This window comes from Pseudonaja textilis, chromosome 11 (assembly GCF_049901715.1).
Source record: "Pseudonaja textilis isolate UNSWEBS1 chromosome 11, rPseTex1.2, whole genome shotgun sequence".
Lineage (NCBI taxonomy): Eukaryota > Metazoa > Chordata > Lepidosauria > Squamata > Elapidae > Pseudonaja > Pseudonaja textilis.
In genome coordinates, this window is record NC_142000.1 from 22,760,148 (window position 1) to 22,782,384 (window position 22,237).

The 22,237-nt window shown below is 50.7% G+C and overlaps 1 protein-coding gene across 2 annotated transcripts in view; it reads left to right on the forward strand.

The window, feature by feature from the left end:
- ZFHX3 (zinc finger homeobox 3) overlaps positions 1 to 22,237 on the forward strand; it is a 77,455-nt gene that overhangs the window by 20,436 nt on the left and 34,782 nt on the right. Inside the window, exons 1-3 of one of the 2 annotated variants that reach the window (XM_087940356.1) lie at positions 5,007 to 7,178; positions 10,126 to 12,743; positions 14,755 to 15,251. In XM_087940356.1, the coding sequence (XP_087796482.1) occupies positions 10,169 to 12,743; positions 14,755 to 15,251 (3,072 nt within the window). In that variant the 5' untranslated portion in view covers positions 5,007 to 7,178; positions 10,126 to 10,168. Of the gene's footprint in view, positions 1 to 5,006; positions 7,179 to 10,125; positions 12,744 to 14,754; positions 15,252 to 22,237 lie in introns of those variants that run through there. The other variant, XM_087940355.1, reaches the window with a different exon arrangement.

Here is a 22,237-nt window from a genome sequence, read left to right on the forward strand (position 1 = left end):
CAGGTCTGTGGCTGTTGCTCATTGTGGCTTTGTCACTGTCTCAGAAGCCGAAGGAGAACAGGCAAGTCATCTAGGCCAAGCCCTTGATTTCAAGAACGCAAAGAGTTGTGGACTTGGGGAGGGTCTGGTCAGGGGGAAGCTCTCGGACTGCTCGAAGGATGATGCCCAGGGAAGTTTCGGCTGCCGTGCTGAGGTGCCTCTCCTGTCGGAATGGTCTTCCCAAGGGGCCAAGAAGCTGGCTCCCTCTGCGGGGAGGCAGCCACGTGCATTGGGGGGGCTGCTTCGGTCTTTTTTCTTCATTACAGTCAATCAAGTCCTCGACCTGGAGAGAGCCAAAGCGAGGAAGGCAGCGGTGTCCCAAGTGCCCATGCCTGCCTGCCACTCCTCTGAATGGAAGCGCCCTTCAGAGGCCATCCCAGGAGGAAGAGAGGCACAGGCAGGGCTTCCGCGGTCTCTCTGAACTGGGCTGGGGGAATTGGCTGTGTTCACACAGGTTTCTCTGACATTTGTTCAAGGTACAGATGGATGCATAGATCTAATCGCGATGTAGGATTCTGGCCTTATTTCTGAAGGCGTAATTTCCCCAGCAGGATGTGGTTGCTGAGATCAAGGAGACGGTTTAAGCCACGAGAGCTCCTGCTCTCAAACAGGAAACCAGGGCCGCCCTGCGCAGGGAGCCCCCTTGGGGGCTGCTTTGAAAGGCCTTGGAAGCAGGCAGGGCGGTCGCAGCCTCTGAACTGGGACGAGTGCTTGGGCCAAAGCGAAAGGCGGGCTGGGCTTCCAAGAGGCCTCACCAGGGCTGCATCTTGCACCGCAAGCTCCCTGACAGGCCCCAGGTCCCTTTTGTCATGGGGGGCGCTGGCAGCAGGTCAGGGAGGGGAGAGCCAGCCCAGGGGCCTCAGTCCACAGAATAAGGAGGTCTCTTAGGGAGAAAAAGGCGCGGCTCTTCTCCCCCTTGGAGCCCTTGGGACTTATTGAGTCAACCCCAGGCTGCAGCCAGGGTCCTTCCCAACTCAGCAGCTAGGCGTTCCGCGAGTGGCCCAGTGGCCCTTCTGCGATGGCCACCCTGGGAGACTTTGGCTTCCTCTGGCCCCCGCTGGGTGCCGACTGAGCCCTCGGATGCACCACAGCCAGTCTGGTGCGTTGGTCTTGTTGTGGGCTTCAGCTAGAGACCTGGCAAAGTGGCTGGAAGACAGATCTGTCCCACCAGCTAAGTGAGAGGGCAGGGCTGGCTGGTAACCTGGTGCCAGTCCCTAGCGATCTACCAGGAGCTTTATTTATCCTTCTAATTAGCCTTCTCCCAGCCCCCCCCCCCCCCCCAAGTGAGGCCTTCAGAGCCAGTGGAGGAGGGCTGGGCATAGTTGTCCTCTGGAGCTACGTTGGGAGGAGGGCTTCTGGCCACCTCTGCTCTCAGGCCAGATTGCCTTCTTGCAAGGGGTGCTCTTTCAGGAGATTTGCAATTATCCGTATAAACAGTTTTATCATCTGCTTGGCAATCAATAATGCAGCTTATGTTGCTTTCATATCTTGGTCGTATTGATTGCCTTAACAGTCATGCCACTGTGGTCAGCTTCTGTTAACCCTGAGCTTCCTTCCCTGGAAGCCGAAGAAGACTCGGGGTTGGGGGGCTTGCACAGCCAGGGCCAGAGGGCAATAGGAGGCCCAAAGGAGCCCGAGGGGCGCCAAATGGGGCCTGAAAGTGGGTTCTGGGGACTCTCTCAACAGCAACCTGAGTAAGGGGCAGATTGGAGACTTTGCATCCTTCAGTGTTGTTGACGGAGGAAAGAGGGCAATCACAAATAGTTGTGGTGATAGTGAATTATTATGGTTATTGTTTGTTCTGTTGTTGTTATTTCAATCTTCAATTTGATTCACAGTCTGGGATTGGTAACAGTTTAACAGTTCGAGTCCTAGCCAAGGACCTAAGAGCTATTAAGGGAGCTTCTGATTAGGGTGGGGTGTGTTTTTTGTTTTTTTTTTGCAAAGTCAGGATATTCGGGTCTAATAAGTTCAAAATTTCCATGTATTTAGGCAGCCATGATGATGATGATGATGTTCAGACTGGTTCTGGCATTTTTGTCTGCCTGTCGCATCAAGGATGGGCAGATGTGAATGTTTGATAACATCATAGATATCACCCACAAGATGTAAATTATTATCATTATCTTTATTACCATCATTACCATGATCATTATTGTAGTGCTAGTAGTACTAATAGTAGTACATTCTGATTTCAGAGAGGATGAACATTAAGAAATTCTTCTGTTATTATGGAAATAAAAGGCATTGAAATACAAGATTGTTTTTCAAAAGTTTTCAGCTCCAAAACTATATCCGCTTCATGGAAGGCAAGCACACATCTTATTGAAGACCCTTTTTATTGACGGAGGGATGGACTTTTGAGCCAGCTTCAGCAGTCTTGGGGGGTTCATCCGTGGATGGTCCTGGAGAGCCTGACTGCCAAAGGCTGCAGGAAGGAGAGCCAGGATTTTAGGCCTGGCCCAAGGCCGTTCTTGGCTGCCTTGATGAAAACGTGACCCAAGAGCCTTCAGGGCTCTTGCTGCTTCTGGAGCTCTGCGGGATCTCAGTGTCCAGTTTAAGAAGCAAATGGATAGGAATGGACGTATCTGCCTGATGACATGGAAAGCGGAGAGGCCCTGCCTGTATCCACCAGGTCTCTTTGGCTTCCTTCTTAGAGTTTGGTCACCCTTAGATTTTGAAAGGGCATAATGACTCACATACCTGCCTTTTCTGGGATAATTATTTTGAGCTTATGCCTCCTGTACGAAATTATCCCTTGCCTGAAAATTAAACCACTCACGTTGATATGTATGTTAATAAGGTATGGACAAATTTAACATTTCTATACCTTTAACGTTTTTATGTTTCCTTGTGAACTGAATAGAATCATTGGCAGTTCAGCACACAAATTGAGTAAAGTAAATAAATCAATTAGATTATTTAAACAATTAAACACTAAAGAGATGTATTAAATGGAAAAAAATGGCTGCCTGTTTAAGAGCCCATTAAGCTAGATTCCATGGCTTTGTCTCCCAGCTGTGAATTCTGGTTAATTACATGGTGGGGGGGCAGCTCATGTGGAGTGTGCCCGTCTTGGATGGGAGAGAAATGGGGGGGGGGGCAGGTCCACTTCCTGCCTGCTTTGGGTCCGCTCCTGGGACTTGGCAGTTCTTCCTGCCTCCTGCCTTTGCTGCCTGCCCAGTAGACTTTCTTTTCCTTTTTTTTGATTTTTTTTTTTATTTGGAAATTTCAAAAACATCTCTTTTAATGAACAGCATGGTTCTAGGTTTTCACATTTCCATATAAACATGACCTGTTACATACTCATCTTTCATATTTGGTTTCATATCATATCATTACATTTCATATTTTATAAATTCTCTCAGATATTCTTATATTCTTCAAATTTATTTCATATATTTTCTATTCCTTAACTTGTTTCTTTTTATTTTAAATAGTTCTCATATCTTCATATTAATTGTACGTTATATTTTAATCTGTCACATTTGCAATTTCATCACATATTCTGATTTCATTATTCCAAAAGTTCCATCTTAATTCTAATAATTCAAAAAGTTTCCCCTTTAATTACTAATTTGAGTGTACCACCCCTTTATCTTATACATCATTTAGTTGACTCCTGTTTAATTCATAATAATGTATCACAACATCACTTTTTAATTATCTCCTTAAGAGTTAATGACAATAATCTAGTAATTACTTAACATATATACATTTTAGGCCAGATTCTGCATGGTATTTTCCCCTTAAATTGCATTAAATCATAATTTCAAATAAATTAATCAATTAATCATAAAAGAACTGATGTTAGTCTTTTTATAACAGTCCTTGTAATTCATTTTAACTATATTCTTAAATTTATTAAACATATTTAGCATATTTAGCATAGTTTATCTTTTTTCACATTTATTCCATTCATCTCTATATGTAATTTAACAATAACAAGTAGTCTAGTAACAAGCATCAGTTCCAATCTTTTCATTTTGAAAATGTATATTTTTCTATCCTAGATAATTTATTACTTCAAATGCCATTATATTACACTACATTACCTTGCAGAATCCCCTTTTTTTATCCTTATCTACCCATTATCTCTATGTCTCTTGACTAAACAATTTCTTTTCATTGTTAAACAATTTCCATATCTCCCTATTTCCTGGTCCTTTCTTTTATTGGTTCTTTTTTGTTCCATTTTCCCCTCCCTTTCTTACTCCAGTTTTTATCCCCCTCCCTCTTTAAAATTTTCCTCTGTAAGCCCCTTTTCTGCTGTTTCCATTTTCTTTGTTTGGCTTTCCTAACATTTCCCTTCTTAATTGCCTCCTCAAATCTCCAGGTTTTAATTCCCATTCTTTTTCTTCTTTGCTTTATTGTTCATTGTTCCAGTTGCTCCTTGAAGCTGGCTTCTTCTTTAATTAGCTCCTCCCCTTCTGGCACTCCTGGTTGTTCTTCATATGCCAGAATCACCATTTCTAATGATTGTAAAGCTAGGCAGCACGATTCACCTCTTTCGTGTAACATTTCTTTTATGTTTCTTAATTCAATTTTTAGTTCCCAAAAATGTTCTGCCATTTTTAAACACTTCTTTTATATTTTCTTTATCACTTTCTTTAGTCTTTAAATCCAAACCAATTGTCCAGTAATTTAATTTGACCAGTGTCTTTGATGTTTATTTCCAACAATGATTCTATTAATTCCTCTTTAAGTTTTTTCCAATTTCATCAAACAATCCAATATCTATAAATTTAAGTTTATGCCAAAATCACCAAACAGTCCCAGAGTAATTTCTTCACACTTCTTTCTTTTATTTTGATATTCTGTGTTTTCACTTTTCACTTTCCAGGGTTTCTCTTTTGTTGTAACGAAGTTTCTCTTATTTTGTATCAAAATCCACTTTTGAAAGAACCAGGCATTTCTTAGAGTCACTGAAATTTTTCCTTCATCATTAGGTGGCGCGCTCTGTTATGTCCAAATTCCACTCTCCCCCCCACCACTTTCTTTTCTCTGTTTAAGGCTTTTAAATTCCAAAAATCCAATAAATCCAATTATCAATTACTGTTCTTTCTTTTTGACACATTCATGTCCAGCTTTTAAATATGCCTATTTAGTGCCAAAATCATATTAAACAAGTATCTTCAATTTAAACAAGTATCTTCTTCTGGCTTTCTCCTTGAATTAAGCTCCTTTCAAAGTTCAAAGTCACTTTCAGCTGTCAATTCCCCCCCGCCCCTTCTTTGGTTGTCACTTTTACTATCTATCTTCCTTAAAATGTCTTTTTAGCTTAATTCTGGGGTACCTTAGTGTCCCTCTGTCAGCTAGTTTGCCTGGTCTCCATGCTGTCCGCTTCTCTGTTCCAGCACAATCTTATTTCCTGAATAGCTTCCCGTCTTCAGGGCAGTCATTAAAGACTTCAAAGGGAGTATACCTAGCCAGGGAAGGGAGATGCGGCTCCCCTCGACCCAGCTGGCAGTCTCCCCCTCTTTTCCCACCCCTCTGAGGTGGATCCGGTCCTGTTTGGGACCCTCTGACGAGGTAAACACGGATCGAAGCCACGCACGATCACTGCCTCCTATCCGCCACCAATGGAAATGCCACCGGAAGCCTGACCCAGTGGACTTTCTGACGGGGCTTCTGGAGGGGGAGTCCACAGCTTGAAGGCCTTGGATTCCCTGGCTGAGTTGATACCACCATGAAGCCTTGCCAGACATTTATTGATCCTTCCTTTGCCGCCGATGCCTTTTACCAGTAAAAAGGGTTTGTTTTGTCCAGCCTTTATGAGAAGGAGAAGAATCAGGCCAAGGGTTGCTCAACTGGGTATTTTCTCCTGCCCCAAGAAGCAAATTTGATCTAGTTCCTGAGGCATCCTTGCTCCATCCTAGCTTATTTGTGGCTGGGGAAATCACTTGTGCAGCTCACATCTGTTATTTGCATGGACGGTTCATCATCAGTGCACTGCACTGAGCACCACCAGTGATGTTACCTAGTTGGGTAATGAAACATTTGCAAGCAAACAAATTCAGGGAGCACCAAGGATGAGTTACTTTTATTTGCTTCTGTTGGTGTTGAATCTTTCTTCCCTTTGTTTCCCACTTTTAGTTGACTGAAATTGTTGCTTCTTATTGAAGAAAATGATAAATGCAACCCAAGCATGGCTGGAATACTAGAATTTGAATGGGCCACTTACTCTTAGTGCAGACATGTCAAACACAAGACCTGTGGGCCGAATCCAGCCCGTGATTGGCCCAGAGTTGTCCTGCGGGGCTGTCCCAGAGATGTCAAGGGATCGATCTCTGCTGGCCCTGTCCACCTCGGCCCCACAAAGGCAAACAAAACCCTGACATAGCCCACAGTGGGATCCAGTTTGACACCCCTGCATCCAATTGCCCAGCAGGGATCCAAGTTTAGGCCTTCCTGGCAGAGGCCTCTCTCTACTTCTGTGGAGTGGAATTGATTGTTACCTTATCAAGAGGAAACCGAAGCTCATAAATTTCCTAACACCCAGGCCTCACCTGCCTTCCAGTAATTGAATCCATTGTTTTGTGTCTGGCGCTCGGCATGAGAGGGACAAAATCCGGCTCCTCTTTCCAGTCTTTGGTGTCACGGCTAGGCATACCCGTCTTCCTCAGTCTGGCTTTGAGGGCTTTCTTTTAGTTTTCCAACTGTCCTTGTTGCTGTTATCTCAGCCTGGCTTTACGTTCACGTCCAGAAGTGGAACGAGAAGTAGAAGCTGAGTCTGAAGGAATCTGAATAGAATGGAACAATTACTTCCCACAATTTCATGTTTTATTCATGACACGGCCTAAAATTCTATCTCCCGCTAGATCATATTTACCTCTGATGTGAGCCTATTGAATTGATCCCATGAACTGTTGCTAGTCATCCCAAATTCCGGCTGATGGAAAATGGGTTCTTGATTGGTATCCCTGGTCAGAGGAATTTGCCACAACTTACGTCTTTTCTTGACTCTCCTTTCCAGCTTTCCAAGCAATGTGATTCTGGTGTTTTTCATTCTCCAAGCAGCACGGTTCCTGCTGGTTCCTTTCCAAAAGGTGCAAAGAACCAGGAAGAACAACTGCACCTTGCAGATGCCATGGTTGAGACCATGGTTCCAGAGGTTGACAAGCTAGTGGTCAGAGTGGGTATGTTCTGTTGTTTTGAATTGGGGAGGGGACACACAAATGAATTAACTGCCCAGGTACCAGTCCCCTGGGTCTCCACAGAGGCTCCCCACTTTCCCTGTACATGAAGATCTTATTGGTTACTTATCTGGGCTGGTGGTGGCCTCATGGTCAAGGAGGGATTTACATTCCTTGGCTTATTTGCATTTTTTAACAGTTCAGTAGATGGTAGGTGTATCATTTGTGAATTACTTCCTGTGTTAGTAGATGGAGCTCCATTCGTCCTGTTTCACAAGCAGCCTGCTAATTCTGTCTTCTGGAACAAAATGGATTGGTTTAGTGCTGGCTTTGATGTTCAGTCCATCTCCTTGACCAACGAGAGAAGCATGTTGGTTTGGAAACTCTGGGGAGTCTGGGGGAGGGAAGGATGGAGCTGCGCGTTCTCTTAAGCCCTGGCTTTGTTCCCTTTTGGGGAGTGTCAAGATCAGGCTGTAGCCCACAGTGCCTCCTGTAGCTGAGCCTCGGTTGTTCATGGCAGCTAACCTTTTTTCTACCTGCCAGACTCAGGCTTGGTCGATCAGCTTGGCTTGGCTTGAGTTCCTTCCTTTGACCATTCAGCTAGTCTGGACTGCAGAGCCTTCCAACGTTATTGGCTTCTTTTGTTTGAAGGAGGGTTTGGAGCATCAGCAGGATTCCTCTTGAAGGAAGTTCCCTGACACTTGAGTTCGGAGGGGATCCTGGGTAAAAGACTCAGGACAGTTGGCTGAGCCAGCAGGGCCAGCAGTTGGAGATCCACTGGAAGGAAAGGAGTTTACCCATTGCAAGTCTGCAAACATTTAAAACAAAGACAAAATTGGCCTCAGTCAATTGCAAAAGGCTGCTTTACTTAGAACAAGAGTCTTCAAACTTGGCGAGTTTAAGACTTGAGGACTTCCAACTCCCAGAATTCCTGAGCTAACATGTCTGGAAGAGGAATTCTGGGAGTTGAAGTCCACAAGTCTTTAAGCTGTCAAGTTCGAAGACCCCTGACTTAGAACAACTTACATCCTGTTTTAATCCCATTAATCGACAATACTACCTATCCCAGGTCCTTGGGAAGGATTTGATAGTCGGAGGAAAAATGCCAAATCCAGTCTAATAATCTGTGCCATCAATCATATATATATTGTATATAAAACTATGTATGTATGGATGGATGGATGGATGATATTCAGCTTTGTTCGAGTATTTTCCCACGTCATTATTGTGCTTTTAAAGTTGTAGCAACGTTTTGGCAGAATTACTAGTTTTAATTTTAATGTTGGTTTGGACCAAATTGATTTTTAAAATGTACGTATGTATTTATTAACCATATTTATATTTTGTTTAGTTTTATACTTTGTATTTTTTATTGCAATCTCCCTTGAGCTTTGGAATAAACAGAAAGGCAGGGTATACTTTCAACAATGAAAGAGTGAATTCGCTCGGCCTTGGTGCTGTAGCTGGAGGTGGCCCTTCAGGTCTCATCCAGGAGCCCCCCAGGGAGCCAGATCTCCCTGAGCGGAGTGGGGGACACTTTGGGATAAGAGGGCGCTGCCAAGCAGGGCTGGGCTGCGGGGTTCCCAGTCTCGGTGCTCTCTAACTGAGCATCATTGATTTTACGGGAAAGATGTTTACAGACAGTGAGCCGATCGACCTGCCTCCTTGTGTAAGAGCTACCTTTCCTTAACGACTGTGAGGGGGTGGGGCGGGGGATGCCCGGAACAACGTATGGGATCTGGAGTCCAGGGCAGGGCTCCTTCGAGAGGCTGGATTCCCTGGGCACAATCCTGGGTGCAGGCCGTGTGTGTGTGTGTGTGTGTGTGTGTGTGTGTGTGTTGGCAGAGCGTGGCTCTGCCGGTGACTGAAGGGCTTTGCCAGGCCCTGGCAGAGCAGGGAGGGCGGCCAGAGAGCCCCAATTAATTGGGAAGCATTTGCCGGCTTGCCCGGCCTGGCCTGGCCTGGCCTGCAGGGGAGATCGGCCTGTCTGTCGATAAACAAGTCCCCAGTGCAGCATCAAAGCCGCAGCCCTTTATCAATCGCGGCCTCCTCTTCCCGCTTGTTCCTGTAACTTACCAAGCATTTATGACATTGATTTTGCAATCAGGCGGTTAACCCCCTCCCCTGCCGCCTCCTCCTCCTCCTCCTCTGCCCTGCCAGCCCCCTTGTCCAGCCTGTCAGTCAGGCCTCCGTGGCTCAGCTGTGCCGGGAAGCAGCCTTGGGCCCTCGCCTTCGCATCTCGAATTGGCCAGTCACACCTAGACAAAAGCGCCATTAAGTAGCTCTCAAGGTGGGAGAGGTCATTGTTTCCATCAACCCCCCGCCCCGTCTGCCAAGGGCAGCGCTGGGACAGCTTCCCTGCTCCCCTGGCCCCAGAGGGAAATGCAAGGCAAGACGGGGCAGCCCTTGCCAGCCCCCACCCCCGGCCTCTCATGAGCTCATGGCTGTTGAGCTGCGGACCAGGCCCTCCTGTGGACCTAAGGGAGCCCGAGAGTTTGGGGCGAGGGGCAGGGCTGGCCCCGGGAGGCCTCTCCTGCCCTTCTGCAGAGCTCAAATCTGAGAGGGTGGATCTCTGTGTGGCTGAGAAGGTGCCTGAGAATGGACTCAGCAGGCACCGTAGGGCTCGTCAGGGCGGTGGATTTCAGAGGAACCTTGAGGGGCGGCTCCCCTTGGTGTGGGAAGGAGGAAACTCGTGCTGGGTGGGAGGATCACTGACTGGATGGTCTCTGGACCATTCGCTGAGAGACATTCTTGGGTCAGCCCTTGAGGGGCTCTGAAGCGGGGTGGGGGGCTTCTTGCAGGAAATGGAGCGGGTCCGCTTCCTTTTCTGGCCAAGTGTTGGCTGTGGGGCAGGCGAGTTGCTTCTGGGGCCAAGACGGGCTGCGTGTGTGGAGTGGCCAGGCCTGGCTGACAAGCGTCTTTCTTTGTCTCTCCCTCTGCCCACTTTTAGGTCCCGGACGTGCCAGGTGCGATGAACGCTGGCTGCAGGGCTGATGATGGAAGGCTGTGATCTGCCGGTCATCCTGGGCAAGGACCTTGGAGGTGCTGGGCCTCAGCACCAGCAGTGGACCGAGTTTGGCAGTGCTCGCCACCTCCCCGCTGCACCTGATGGCACAGAGTCCCCGGCAGCCGGCCAGCTAGGCCATGAGCCGGCTTCCTTGTGTGAGCGCTTGCCAGGAGGTGCGGCAGCCTCTGCTTGCAGCCCGGAGCCCAGCAGCAAGGAGGTCAGCTGTAATGACTTTGCGGCCTCAATTGCCAGTTTGCAGACCTACATGGAGCCCCCCTGTCCCAGTGCCCATCCTCTGCTCCCCCCGCAAGAGGACTGCGGGAGCAACACTGGCGGCGAGGAGGAGGAGGAGGAGGAGGAGGAGGACGAGGAGAGCGATATCGAGAATCTGGCCGGAGAGATCATCTACCAGCCAGACGGCTCAGCCTACATTGTAGAAAGTCTCAGTCAGCTGCTGGCAAACTCTGCTCTCGCCATCCCAGGAGCCAAGTCAGGGGAGCCTGTTACAGCCGTGCCCCAAGTCTATCCACAAATCATCAACACTTTCCACATTGCCGCCTCCTTTGGGAAGTGGTTTGAGGGCCCCACCGAGGCCTTTCCCAGCACCTCCACCCTGGTGGGGGTCAGCCCCGTCCTGCACAGCTTCCGTGTCTTTGATGTGCGCCACAGAAGCAACCGGGATTACCTGAACAGCGACGGTTCTGCCAAAAGTTCCTGCGTATCCAAAGATGTTCCCAACAATGTGGACATGTCCAAATTTGATAGCTTTGTCCTCTACGGGAAGAGGAAGCCCATCCTGATGTGTTTCTTGTGCAAGCTCTCCTTCGGCTTCGTCCGCTCGTTTGTGACCCACGCGGTGCACGACCATCGGATAACTCTGAGCGAGGAGGAGCGGAAAATTCTTAGCAATAAGAACATCTCCGCGATCATCCAAGGGATAGGCAAAGACAAGGAGCCCCTTGTAAGCTTTCTGGAACCAAAAAACCAAAACTTTCCACACCCTTTAGTTTCCGCAACTGACCTCATAAGCCCCGGACACAGTTTCTGTGGCAAATTCAGTGGGATTTGCGTGGAAGGGGAGCGGGGCTCCCAGATTGGGATTGCCAGCGCAAGCGACCAGCCCCAGACAGCAGACCTCGTAGCCCCGGGGGGCCTCTTAAACCTGGGGGGGCTGACGAGCTCAGCTCTGAAGACCCCAATTACCTCAGTTCCCCTGGCTGCCCTCACCTCCAGCCCTCCTGCCTCCTCCAAAGGGAAAGGCCCGGGGAAGGCCAGCAAGGATGCGCAGGGCAGCTGCTTGGCGGAGGCGGAATTGGCTGGGGGGGAGGAGGAGGAGGAGGAAGAGGAGGAAGAGGCTGGCGGGGGTGGCAAAGGGCTGTTTCCACACAGGCTGGAGCAGGATCCGGGGGAGAAACGTCCTGCCCCTGCTGAGCCCAGGTTGGGGCCAAGCAGTGACAGCAGGCGGGAGGATCTTGCTCTCTCAAACCAAAGCATATCTCCCTTGAGGCCTAGCGGGCCCCAGGCGGTGTCGAGGAGCTTGGCTTCTTCGGCTTCTCCTTCGGCTTCTTCCTTTGCCTTTGATGGTGCAGACAGGCGGAGTTGCTTCAGCTTTAATCGGGAGGGCAGCCAGAGGCTGGACATGGCTGAGGAAAGGGCCAACCGAGACGATGCCCCGGGTCCAGAACCAAGCGAGAGCCTCGAGGGGGAGGACGGGCTCTGCGCCTCCCACCACCAGCACGGAGGACCCCTCTGTGAGCTGGGGGGTGAGGAGTGCCCCTCGGGGGGAGGGGTGGAGTGCCCCAAGTGTGACACCGTCCTGGGGTCCTCGCGCTCCCTGGGGGGCCACATGACCATGATGCACTCGCGCAACTCCTGCAAGACCCTCAAATGCCCCAAGTGCAACTGGCACTACAAGTACCAGCAGACGCTGGAGGCTCACATGAAGGAGAAGCACCCCGAGCCGGGAGGGGCCTGTGCCTTCTGCCAGTCGGGGCAGCTGCACCCTCGGCTCGCCCGGGGTGAAAGCTACACCTGTGGCTACAAGCCTTTCCGCTGCGAGGTCTGCAACTACTCCACCACCACCAAAGGCAACCTCAGCATCCACATGCAGTCGGACAAGCATCTCAACAACATGCAGAACCTGCAAAACGGCAGCGGGGAGAAAGGCTTCAGCCACGCTGCGGGGGCCGTGGCCACGGCCACCACCAGCAATAGTGGTGGTGGCTGTGGGGCCCCCTCCCCCACCAAACCAAAAAGTAAACCTACCTGGCGATGTGAGGTGTGTGACTACGAGACCAACGTCGCCAGGAACCTCCGCATCCACATGACCAGCGAGAAGCACATGCACAACATGGTGCTGCTCCAGCAGAACATGAGCCAAGTGCAGCCCAGCCAGCACCTGGGCCTGGGCAGCCTGCCCGCCGAAGCTGAGCTCTATCGGTACTACTTGGCCCAGAACCTGAAGGTGGACAACAGCCCAGGCTCCGAGGCGCAGTTCCTGACAGGCAGCAGTTTCCAGGTGGAGCCCGCCAACACCGTGGCCTCCATGGCCCCACCCCCAGGTGAGGTGTCCAGGGGTTTTTCGGTGTCATCTTTCTGTCCAGCCCTCCATCGGAAGGGGCTCGTGGGGGCCTGGGACAGTGACCAGGCCCTTCTGGTCCTCAGTCCCCCTCTGGGCTGGGGCAGCGGGTGTGCTTGAAGGCGGCTGGGCCAGGGGAGAAAGAGAGACGGGGCTTCCTCTGCAGGCAGGCTCTCACCGTAAACCCAAAGCACAAGACCCTTGTAGGTTGGTGCCATTAGAGGCCTGGATGCCATCCGCTCGGTCACCTCCTTGGCCAGCCGAGACCTTCCCTGCTGCAGCAGAGGGGAGGCAGACTTGCTTGGCCTGGACTTTTCCAGGCTGGTTGGCCCTCCAGAGTCGGGATGAGGTGGGGATTTCTCCTGTGGCCCAAGAGGGGAGGGAGCAGCAGCTCTTCTGCGGATTGGTGGAATTCTCCCGTGTCTAACAGGGCCGGTTCCTTAGCAGGGAAACCTCAGTGGCAATTCCTGCATTTTAACGTCGTAATTAAGCAGGACGACTGGTCCAGGGAAGGCTGGAAATCTAGCTTGAGATGCACTTGCTTCAAGTGCGTTCGGTAGACTTGAGTGGAAGAGGTTCCCAAATTAAAGACTTCTTTCATTTCGCGGCTAGAAAAAGAGCACGTTTGCCCTTGTGGCAAGGACTTTTATTGAAACTTCTAGATTAAGAGACTTTGCTGCTTCAGAAGAGACCGAGTGTCCAGGAAAGACCCACCGGTGCCATTTTCCTAGGCAAATTGTGTTGTACCACAGGTGGACAGGCAGTTCTGAAATCTGGGCTGCGAAGATGAAGCTGCTCAGGCTGTGGGGAGAACCTCCCCGCCTCCTCTCTGGAGAAGGAGCTGGCCGGCTGGGGGTGGGGGAGAGCCCAGGGGTGCCTTGGGCTCTCGCACTGCGTTGGTCCGGCTCCAGTCTGGGAAAGGGGCCCTGAAAGCCGCCGCAACGGCCCAAGTACTCCTGAGCCCTGTGCTCCGCTCTCAAACCGCTCTTAGCCAAAATTTTTCACCTAATGTTCAGCCGCAACTTGTCTGCCTGTGACTTAAGACCAGCCTTCCCTGCTTTTGCTGTGGGGTGGAAGGAGCCAGGGTCCCCTTGGAGTTTGGCAAACGCCGCTATGTGCACTACGGCACTTTCTCCTACGGCTGAGCATACCCAGTTCCTCACCTTTGCTCTAGAAATTCCTCCTAAGTGTCCTCATTGCTCTCCTTGAAATGGTTTGAATTGTTCTGCTGGCACCTAGAACTGGACCCAGCACTCAAGGGGTGGGGGGGTGGGGGGTTGACCAGTGGACAGTAGCAGAGCTATGATTTCCCACAATTGGGGAATGACAGTTCTAATTTATGCAATATCGAGAGGATGGATGCCTTGATACCTGTCCAAAAAGCAATGAGAATGCATCTGAGGAACAAAATTGCAAAGTGCTTCATTGTGTGTTTAATCTACTCTGATCTTTGTTAGAATAGAATAAAAACCAAAACAGAAACTGTGTAGCAAACCAATGCTGTTAATTGGACTTGAAGATGTGTGGGGATGCTAGCATGATCACACAGAACAAAACAACAGGCATCCTGTAGTGTGAGGCAGAGTTTTGTGGGCCACGGCCACAGGGGATGCTGAGTAGCCCCGTGGGGTGGAATGCTAACAGGCAACCCGGGGCCAAGAGGACCGCAAGAAGAGACGGTGAGACTCTCTCTGCTGTTACCTTAACTCGTCTGAAAGGGTGGTGTAGCTCCTTGGCATTTCTGAAATGACTCCAGCTAGTCTGCTTTCACTTTTATTTGTGCCCTTTGGGAATTCTATCACCCTGTCCCAGTTCGACTGACGCCAGCAGGGTCTCGGCTCCTGAGCGCACCTGCTGGGCATGTGGGGCAGGCATGCACTCATGGGCTCGTGGGTTACAGGGTGGTGGGAGAGCCACGTGGGGGGCTACCCAGCCACGCCCCGGAAGCTGGCCAGGGGAGCCTCTCTGACTGCCGTTCTTCTCTCTCTGCACAGTGGGGGAAGAGATCTCTCTGGACCCACAGCTCGGGGGAGGGCAGCTGGTGTCCGAGGAACTCATGAACCTGGAGGAGACCTTCACCCAGACCAGCGACCCCTCACTGAAGCTGTTCCAGTGCGCTGTGTGCAACAAGTTCACCACCGACGCCTTGGATCTCCTGGGGCTGCACCTGAATGCGGAGCGGGCCCTGCCAGAGGAGGAGTGGAAGGGGGCCACGGGGGAGGCCTACCAGTGCCGGTTGTGCCATTATAGCACGCAGCTCAAGGCCAACTTCCAGCTGCACTGCAAGACCGAGAAGCACCTGCAGAAGTACCAGCTGGTGGCGCACATCAGGGAGGGTGGGAAGGCCAACGAGTGGCGCCTCAAGTGCGTGGCCATCGGGAACCCGTTGCACTTGAAGTGCAATGCCTGTGACTATTACACCAACAGCCTGGAGAAGCTGCGCCTTCACACCGGCAATTCCAGGCACGAGGCTAGCCTGAAGCTGTACAAGGTGAGGCGGCAGGGGGCCCACGGGGCAGGTGCTTCCTGGGGTTGGGCTCCAGCCCAGCAGGCGTCCCTCCTCACCCCTGCCCGCTGCTGAGGCCCTTGCTGCCCCCAAGGCCGATTAGGGCCATCGGAGGGCAACCCTCTCCCTCATCTGCTGGGTCTGGCTGCAGCTTCCCACCCACCCACCCACCCACCCACTGCTTGGAGTAAAGAGTCCTTTCACTGGCGTGGCAGAATTGCTGCAGACGTTTGTATTGATTTTCCCTGGACTCGGAGCTTCACCTTTTTCTCTAATCATCCCGTAATGGCTTTAGTATGAACAATTGGGCACCGCCTGCGATAAATCTAAGCGGCAGCTTTGCTCCCCAGACACGTCGTCTCCTGGGCTTTGGGCTGCTGCACTCCTGGTTTCCAGCCCTTCCTGCTCTCCTCCCTTCCCCTCCGGAGGCCGGCTCTGGCTCTGGAGCTCAGCCCCCCCCCGCCCCCCCTAAGGCAGGCTAGCTTCTGGAAGCCATGGTGGGAATCTCTGAGGGGGATGGGCCTGTGGGTGTCCTTCTGTGAGCCAGAGTGAGGGGTCCCCAGCAGCCCCTCCTTTGTGTCGGCAGAGGTTTCACCTGCTGGTTCATTTCAGCATCTTGGCGTGTGCAAGGAGGTGGCGCTGGATGCAACTCCCCCTTTTGTTTCTGTGGGGCGGCCCTGCTGGGTGTGGGTAGCAGTAGACTGGGCTGGTGTGGGACCTGCGGGTTCATTGGCCCCAGCGCCAGCCCTGCTCTCCTTGGCAGAGGCCCTCGGGATGTTCCTCTCCTCCGGCTCACCCGATGCCTTCGCCTGGCACTTGCCTAATCAGTTTAGAGTGCAGCTCAGTGGATGTGATCAGGTAGCAAACCCCTTCCCGACGCTGGCCGGGGGGGGAGGGAGCCCAAGGCCTGCCAGGACAATGCAGCAGGCCACCCCTGTCAGTCTCCTGACTTCCTGCCGCTCCCTAGCTTCCGGGTACCACACAGGCAGGGTCTGCCGTGAAACACACCACGTAGCCCATCCCGCCTGCAGGGGCTGGCAATGCCCCAGAAAAGGCCCAGTGTGAGGAGAACAGCCCTGGGAGCTGCCTCCCCCCCAGCCCGTTGCTTCTAACCTCATTGTCCCTGGAAGAAAAAGTGGGGGGGGGGCGCGGGGGGGGGCTCTCCTGGCCGGAGTGGACTCTTGACTCCTTTCCCAAGGAAGCTGGGTCAGTTTGCCTTGCTTTGGCCTTGGGGCTTTTTGTAAGTTGGTTTTGTTATTCCACACTAATAAGACAAAATAAAAGTACAGACACCAAATATTAATGATGTAACTTCAGCATGAATCATCGTACTCATGTTGAATAAAGAAGAGAAAATCTATAAAATTATTTTGTGGATAGACCAAATCCCCAAATCCTGACCATTTCCCACCCACTGGAAGTTGCTCAGGTGCAACTGCCTGAAACAATTCTTGGTGTGGTAAGATTGCAGTGCTGGAGATGGGCTGGAGATCCGCCCGGTGCTTGCGGTCCGATCTGCCCTGTTAGATTTTAAGCAGTGGTGATCAGCAGTGGCGATCCCTTTAAGGCCCAGGGATCCATCTGGAGTCACAATCCTGTTGTTGGGAGCTCCAAAATGGGACAGCGGTGGGAGAAGATAGCTGGTGTGTGCCAGTTCTTGGGTTGCAGTTCCAGACTGGGCCCTCCTGGCTTGCTTGCCCATTGTCCTTGCTTGTCTCCAGGGCAGCTTTGAGCCGCTGGACTTGACCCCGTGTCCCCTGGGAACTGCCTGTCGAGGGCCTCCTCCTTCCTTCCTCGGCCCTCTGCTTCGGGAGCAGAGCTGTGATCCTGCCTCTTTCGGGCTCTCCTCGCTTGGCCTGGGTTCTCATGAGGCCTGAGGTGTCTGGCAGTGGCATTGCTGGGGCTTCTGCTGGTTTAGGCAGCAGAATAAAGATAGTTGGGTAACCTGTGCCCTCTCAGGGAAAGGATTCACCTTTTGCTTCCTGAGTGGCTCCCAAAACAAAAGGGGGATTCCCCCCATCGGGCGGGTGTGTGTTTTGCAGCTCATGAATCCAGCAGGTCTCTTGTGTGCGTTGTCCATATCACACGAGTTGAGCAGCCAGCGTAGGTCATGGTCTGGGTAAGAGGCCCTTTTCAGGCCCTGTCTGTGGCCCCACTGTCCTCCTCCACCTGAAAGAGGGGGGTCCTTGCCCCACCACCTATTCCTGTCCTGTCAATTTGCGGGCAGTAAAGATTTTCAGTCGTGTTTATCCAAACTGGTGGCTGTTCTCTACTCCTGCCTGGCTCACCTCAGGCTTTTGAATAGAAGATTGACAAGCTACCAACCGTCCATTTGGGGGCTGAAGGAGAAAGGCCACTAATCAATTCTACAAAAGGAGATGTTAAAGCACCTGAATAAAATCCAGGTTGCTACAGGGCAGGTCGCTGGTCCTGGGAGAGGAGCCCTCCCTTGGTCTCTTGGGGCTGAGCTACTTCTTTTGACTCCCCTGGCCGGCTTACCTTCCTAAGGGATTGCAAGGGCTGACGCTGCCTTCTCCGGAAAGCCTCCCTGTGGTCTGTTGGCTGCCCAAACCTGGTTATTCAGAACTAGGAGTGTGGCCTTGGAAGAGGCTGGCCAGGGCTTGAGCGCCTCTATGATCCTTTCCCACAAATTTGGGCAGGAGTTTAAGTGGGGAAGGAAAGGGGGGATTCAGCCCAGGAATTTGGAGCCAGCTGTGGCCCAAGAGCTTCTCTGCTCTTCAACCAGCTTCAGGCCGGCCCAGCAGTGCAGCCGAGAAGTGCCCCTTTGGGTAGGGAAGGTTGGAAGAATCCAGATGCGTGTGATGAACAATCTGCACCGAGGAAGCCCCAACTAGAGAATTGGCTGGGGGGGTGTTTGAGGAGAAAGCGGAGCCGCCAGGGAGCCAAGCCTGTGGTGCTGCCACAGCTTTCTATTTGGAGAATTGTTTCACTTTACAGTTTGTATTTGGCATCCTCCTCAGAGTTGTCATGGAATTGGGCGGCTTATAAAGGTAATAAAATAGGTAAATAAAATAAATAAATCTGGTGTGGAAGCCAGGAGAGCTGCCCTCTCAGTGAGAGCCTGGCCAGAAGAAATATAGTCTCAGCAGCTGTTCAGGGTCTTGGAGCTCTCCTCACTAAATCCCCAGGCAGTGTGATTTATGTGACCAGCAGCTGGGGAGCGTGTGTGTGTGTGTGTGTGTGTGTGTGTGTGTGTGTGTGTGTAGCTTCTCTGCTGTTGCTATTTGGCTTTCTCCTGGGGGGGTGGGGGAGCCCTGCTGGCGTGAATTGAACGGGAGGGGAAGGTCTTGCCAATGGCCATCCCCAAGGGTAACCCAAGGCTTCAGTTCGGAGGAAGCTCCCCTGGCGAGCAAAGGCTCCCCTAGCGAAAGGCCCGGGACAGCTCTTGGGAGAGGAACTAGCTCTGGTGGCCATCTGGGGGGCCTGTTTGGGTGCCAGGGGGGAAGCCACAAAGGGGTCACCTACAAATGTAGCTGCCGCCGCTGCTTTCTTAATACTACGAGCCTTTATTCTGACTAGCAGAAGGCCAATGGGATGGGGACACACAGACAGGCACACACATGCGCGCGCCTCTTGCGTCTTTCACCCTGCTCAATTGTGAATTGTCTGCATATGCAGCTAGCCTTTTTTGCCCTGGTTTGATCAACCTAGTCCCTGGGTCTGTGGTCCTGCAAATGGGCTGTGTTAATTATAGGGGGAATTAATTGCTAAATCCCCCCTCCCCGAATTAATCCTATAAACTGTCATCTTGCTTTTATTTAATGCAAATTCTGTTACGTAGAATCCGTTTGATTGTGTCACATTTTTTGTGATTAGTCCAAGAAAGTGCTTGTGGAGGCCCAGGGTAGAAAGGGGTGCCCCCCCCCCAGGGGTGGTGGTTACATCCCCTCTGGCTTTGGAGAAGCGTGGGGCAATTTTGCTTCCAAAAGTCTTCCTTCTTTGCTTTCCCTGGAGTGGAGGACCACTTCCCCTTTGGTCTTGCTTTTTCACCTACTGTTCTGAGCTGAAACAGGGAGTCTTCCAGGAATGAGTCCAGTTCTGCTCGGATTATTTCTGGCTTGATTTCAAAGCTCAGCACTGATTAGAAATGCATAGTGGAGAAAGCTGTTTATCTGTGATCAAAGGGTGTTTCCTGCCCGTGCTGGACTCTCTTAGGGCGGGCAGGGTCTTGCATGGCACAGATACATTGGGGTGAGCCAGTAATTCCCCAGATCTCGTGGGGCCCTCGCAGCCGAGGCCCCTCTTTTCTAAGAATCCCTGCAAACGGTGATCCGTACTTGTGTTGTTTGGATGGTGGAGGCAGTCCATTGCATTTCTTCTTCTTACCAGGTAGAGTGTAATAGGGCCCAGGTCCAGATGACACCTGTCCAGGAATTCTCCACTCACATAGGAATTGCTATGCATTCTACCACAGAAAAGGATCGTTGTCCTCCAGATTGGAACGCGGATTAAGGCTCTGAGATTAATAGCTAATGTAGGTGAACTTTTAGTAAATAATCATTATTGAGATCAACCAAAGTTGATATTTCTGAAGAAACATTCACATAATTTCAGAAAAGGTTGGTTCTGTTTTTCCTGAACAAGCAGAGGGTCATTTATTAGATAAAGAACAGAAAAACCTGAGTACCGGAAGAGAATCATAGAGTTGATGATCTGGCCCTTTGAACGAAACCGAGGCAGGATGCTGGAGCCCTTTTGAAGAATGGATCAAGCCAGGCAGGTGGAGGGGTGTGGCTAATGAGCCCCCCCTTCCTGCCGCCCGCTCAGCCTTCCTAGAAGGTTCATCTCCAGAAGGACTCTGAATCTGCTCCTACTTGATTTAAAGTAGGAAGCCAAATGGACAGACAGCTGCATTATTTGAGGTCTTAAAGAAAGTGAACAGACTAAACAGCAAAAACCCTCTTACTTTGGGTTCATTATTGCCAATTGTATGTGAAGACAGGCTTTAATTGTATTTATTTAACGTTCGTGGACTAGCAATATGTATTAACATTTCACCTAGATTAGTAAAACACAATAAAATGGGGGAAAAACCTGCCTTCACATGCCAATGTCTTTGGCCACCTAACCATTGAAGCACAGCCTGGACCAGTAGATGCCCTTGGCTTACAGCCAGTCACAGTGGGATCTAGTTTGACAGGGGAGCCCTGCAGTCATCCCTGAGGGGAGGATGCCGGGCCCCGTTTAGGCAGGGACCTAGCAGATGCTGTGTGTGGTGCGTATCCTATTCAGGATGGTTCACTGCTGGCGAGATAGTTCAAAGCCTATTTCAGACAATATCAAGAACTTTAGGAAGCTAGTTTTGCATGGGGTATAATTTCTCCCCCCTCCCCAGCTTCCCTAATTAATGTCCTACCAAATTGGTTTATTGTCTTGGTCTGGGATGAGTCCGGTGTTGCATCTGAGTTTCCTAAAGAGCAGTAAGTCCCTTGGCTGAGCACTATGAGAGAATCTGGGTGGGTTTTCTTCCATTTTCTCGTGCCCCACAACACGCCTGTCCTGCTGATGTCCTGATGTTTCAACAAAAGCAGCTCCATGGAGACTTCAATCCCGACATGCAGTGTGACGTCCACCCAGTTATTTAAGTTGGAGGCTTCGTTGTCATTAGTAGGTGCCGGTGTTGACAGTGGACAGGCTCCAGTGGAAAGCTGCAGCTGCCAGCCCTCCACTCCTCTTCTTTTGCCTTTTTCCAGTGACCTTACACATCAGGCAGAAGGACACACGGCCACCTTCCTTTTTCTCTAATTAAACAGCTCTTGGCACACAATGGCAGCCCAGGAACCCGCTTTCTCACTTGGTGTTGCATTGCTAGATCTGATCCTACTCAGACAGGTACTGAAACGGAATAAAAACCTATTGCCTCCTGTCTCCACAAGGCCCAAGGAACAGACACCTCCAGCAGATCATGCCGTGTTCTTCTCCAATAGTTGATATGGCGACACATCTTTCCTTGATCCTGGAGGCACCAAGGATTTTGCTAGCCGAGGGCCTGGTCAGTGCCCATCGATACAGGGGTTCACATTGCGGCTGCTTACATTTGAAGTCAATTCAAGGCAGAGAAAGCTCCTCCTGCTTAGAACAGTGGGGGCTGAGGAAAGGGCCAGAGGGCTAGGACCTGCCGGGAGTTGAATTTTTGGCCTACATATTTCAGCAGAGTCTCTTCTCCAAGCATTTAGGTTCTGACAGCCTTTTCCTCAGAGACGCTGGGTGCTAGGTCTTCTGAGAGCTAATAAGAAAAAGAATAGGCACCGTGGGAATCTTATTCCTTTCGGGTCAACTAATTCTCATTGATATTCAGCCAAATGGGTGTTTTTAAATATCATATGCTTGAGGTGCAACTATCCTTTATTTTATTCACCAAATATTCTCAAGGCTGTTTGATTACAGATCTCTTGAATCCTGCCAGAGGCTGTTGCTGTAGGAATTTAAGGCAGGATTGTTCGTGTAATTGCTTGTAATTGTAATTGATAATTCTTATTTCAGGCAAAAAATTAAGCTGCACACGACAGCTGGTAACTCTGATAAAATAATTGCTATATCGAGATAAGTCTCCTTGATGGAGAGTTGTCTATCTCTGAAAGAAAAGAATATAAGTAACCTATGGTTTAGCTGTAGAATCCTTGGTGTTCTCTGCGCCTGATTGTTTGCTTGCAGACATTTTACCACCCAACTAGGTAACAACATCAGTGTGAGTGAATGTGAGGTACTGTATGTTTACGTGCAGTAGCTTGCTCTTCCAGTTTTGGTGAAGACACGGTTTTCTTCTTGATTAGGGAATCGTTTTCTGTGTGATTGTTTATCTGATGTTCGTCCCCATTTATCTGGACATTGGCTGCTGGGAAGGACATGTCCTGGTCTGTTTCCTTCTTTTTTTTTTATTGTCCCTTTTGAATGGCAGGCCAAGCTACTGTATATAAATAGCGACCAAACTCCACATTCATTCATACTGC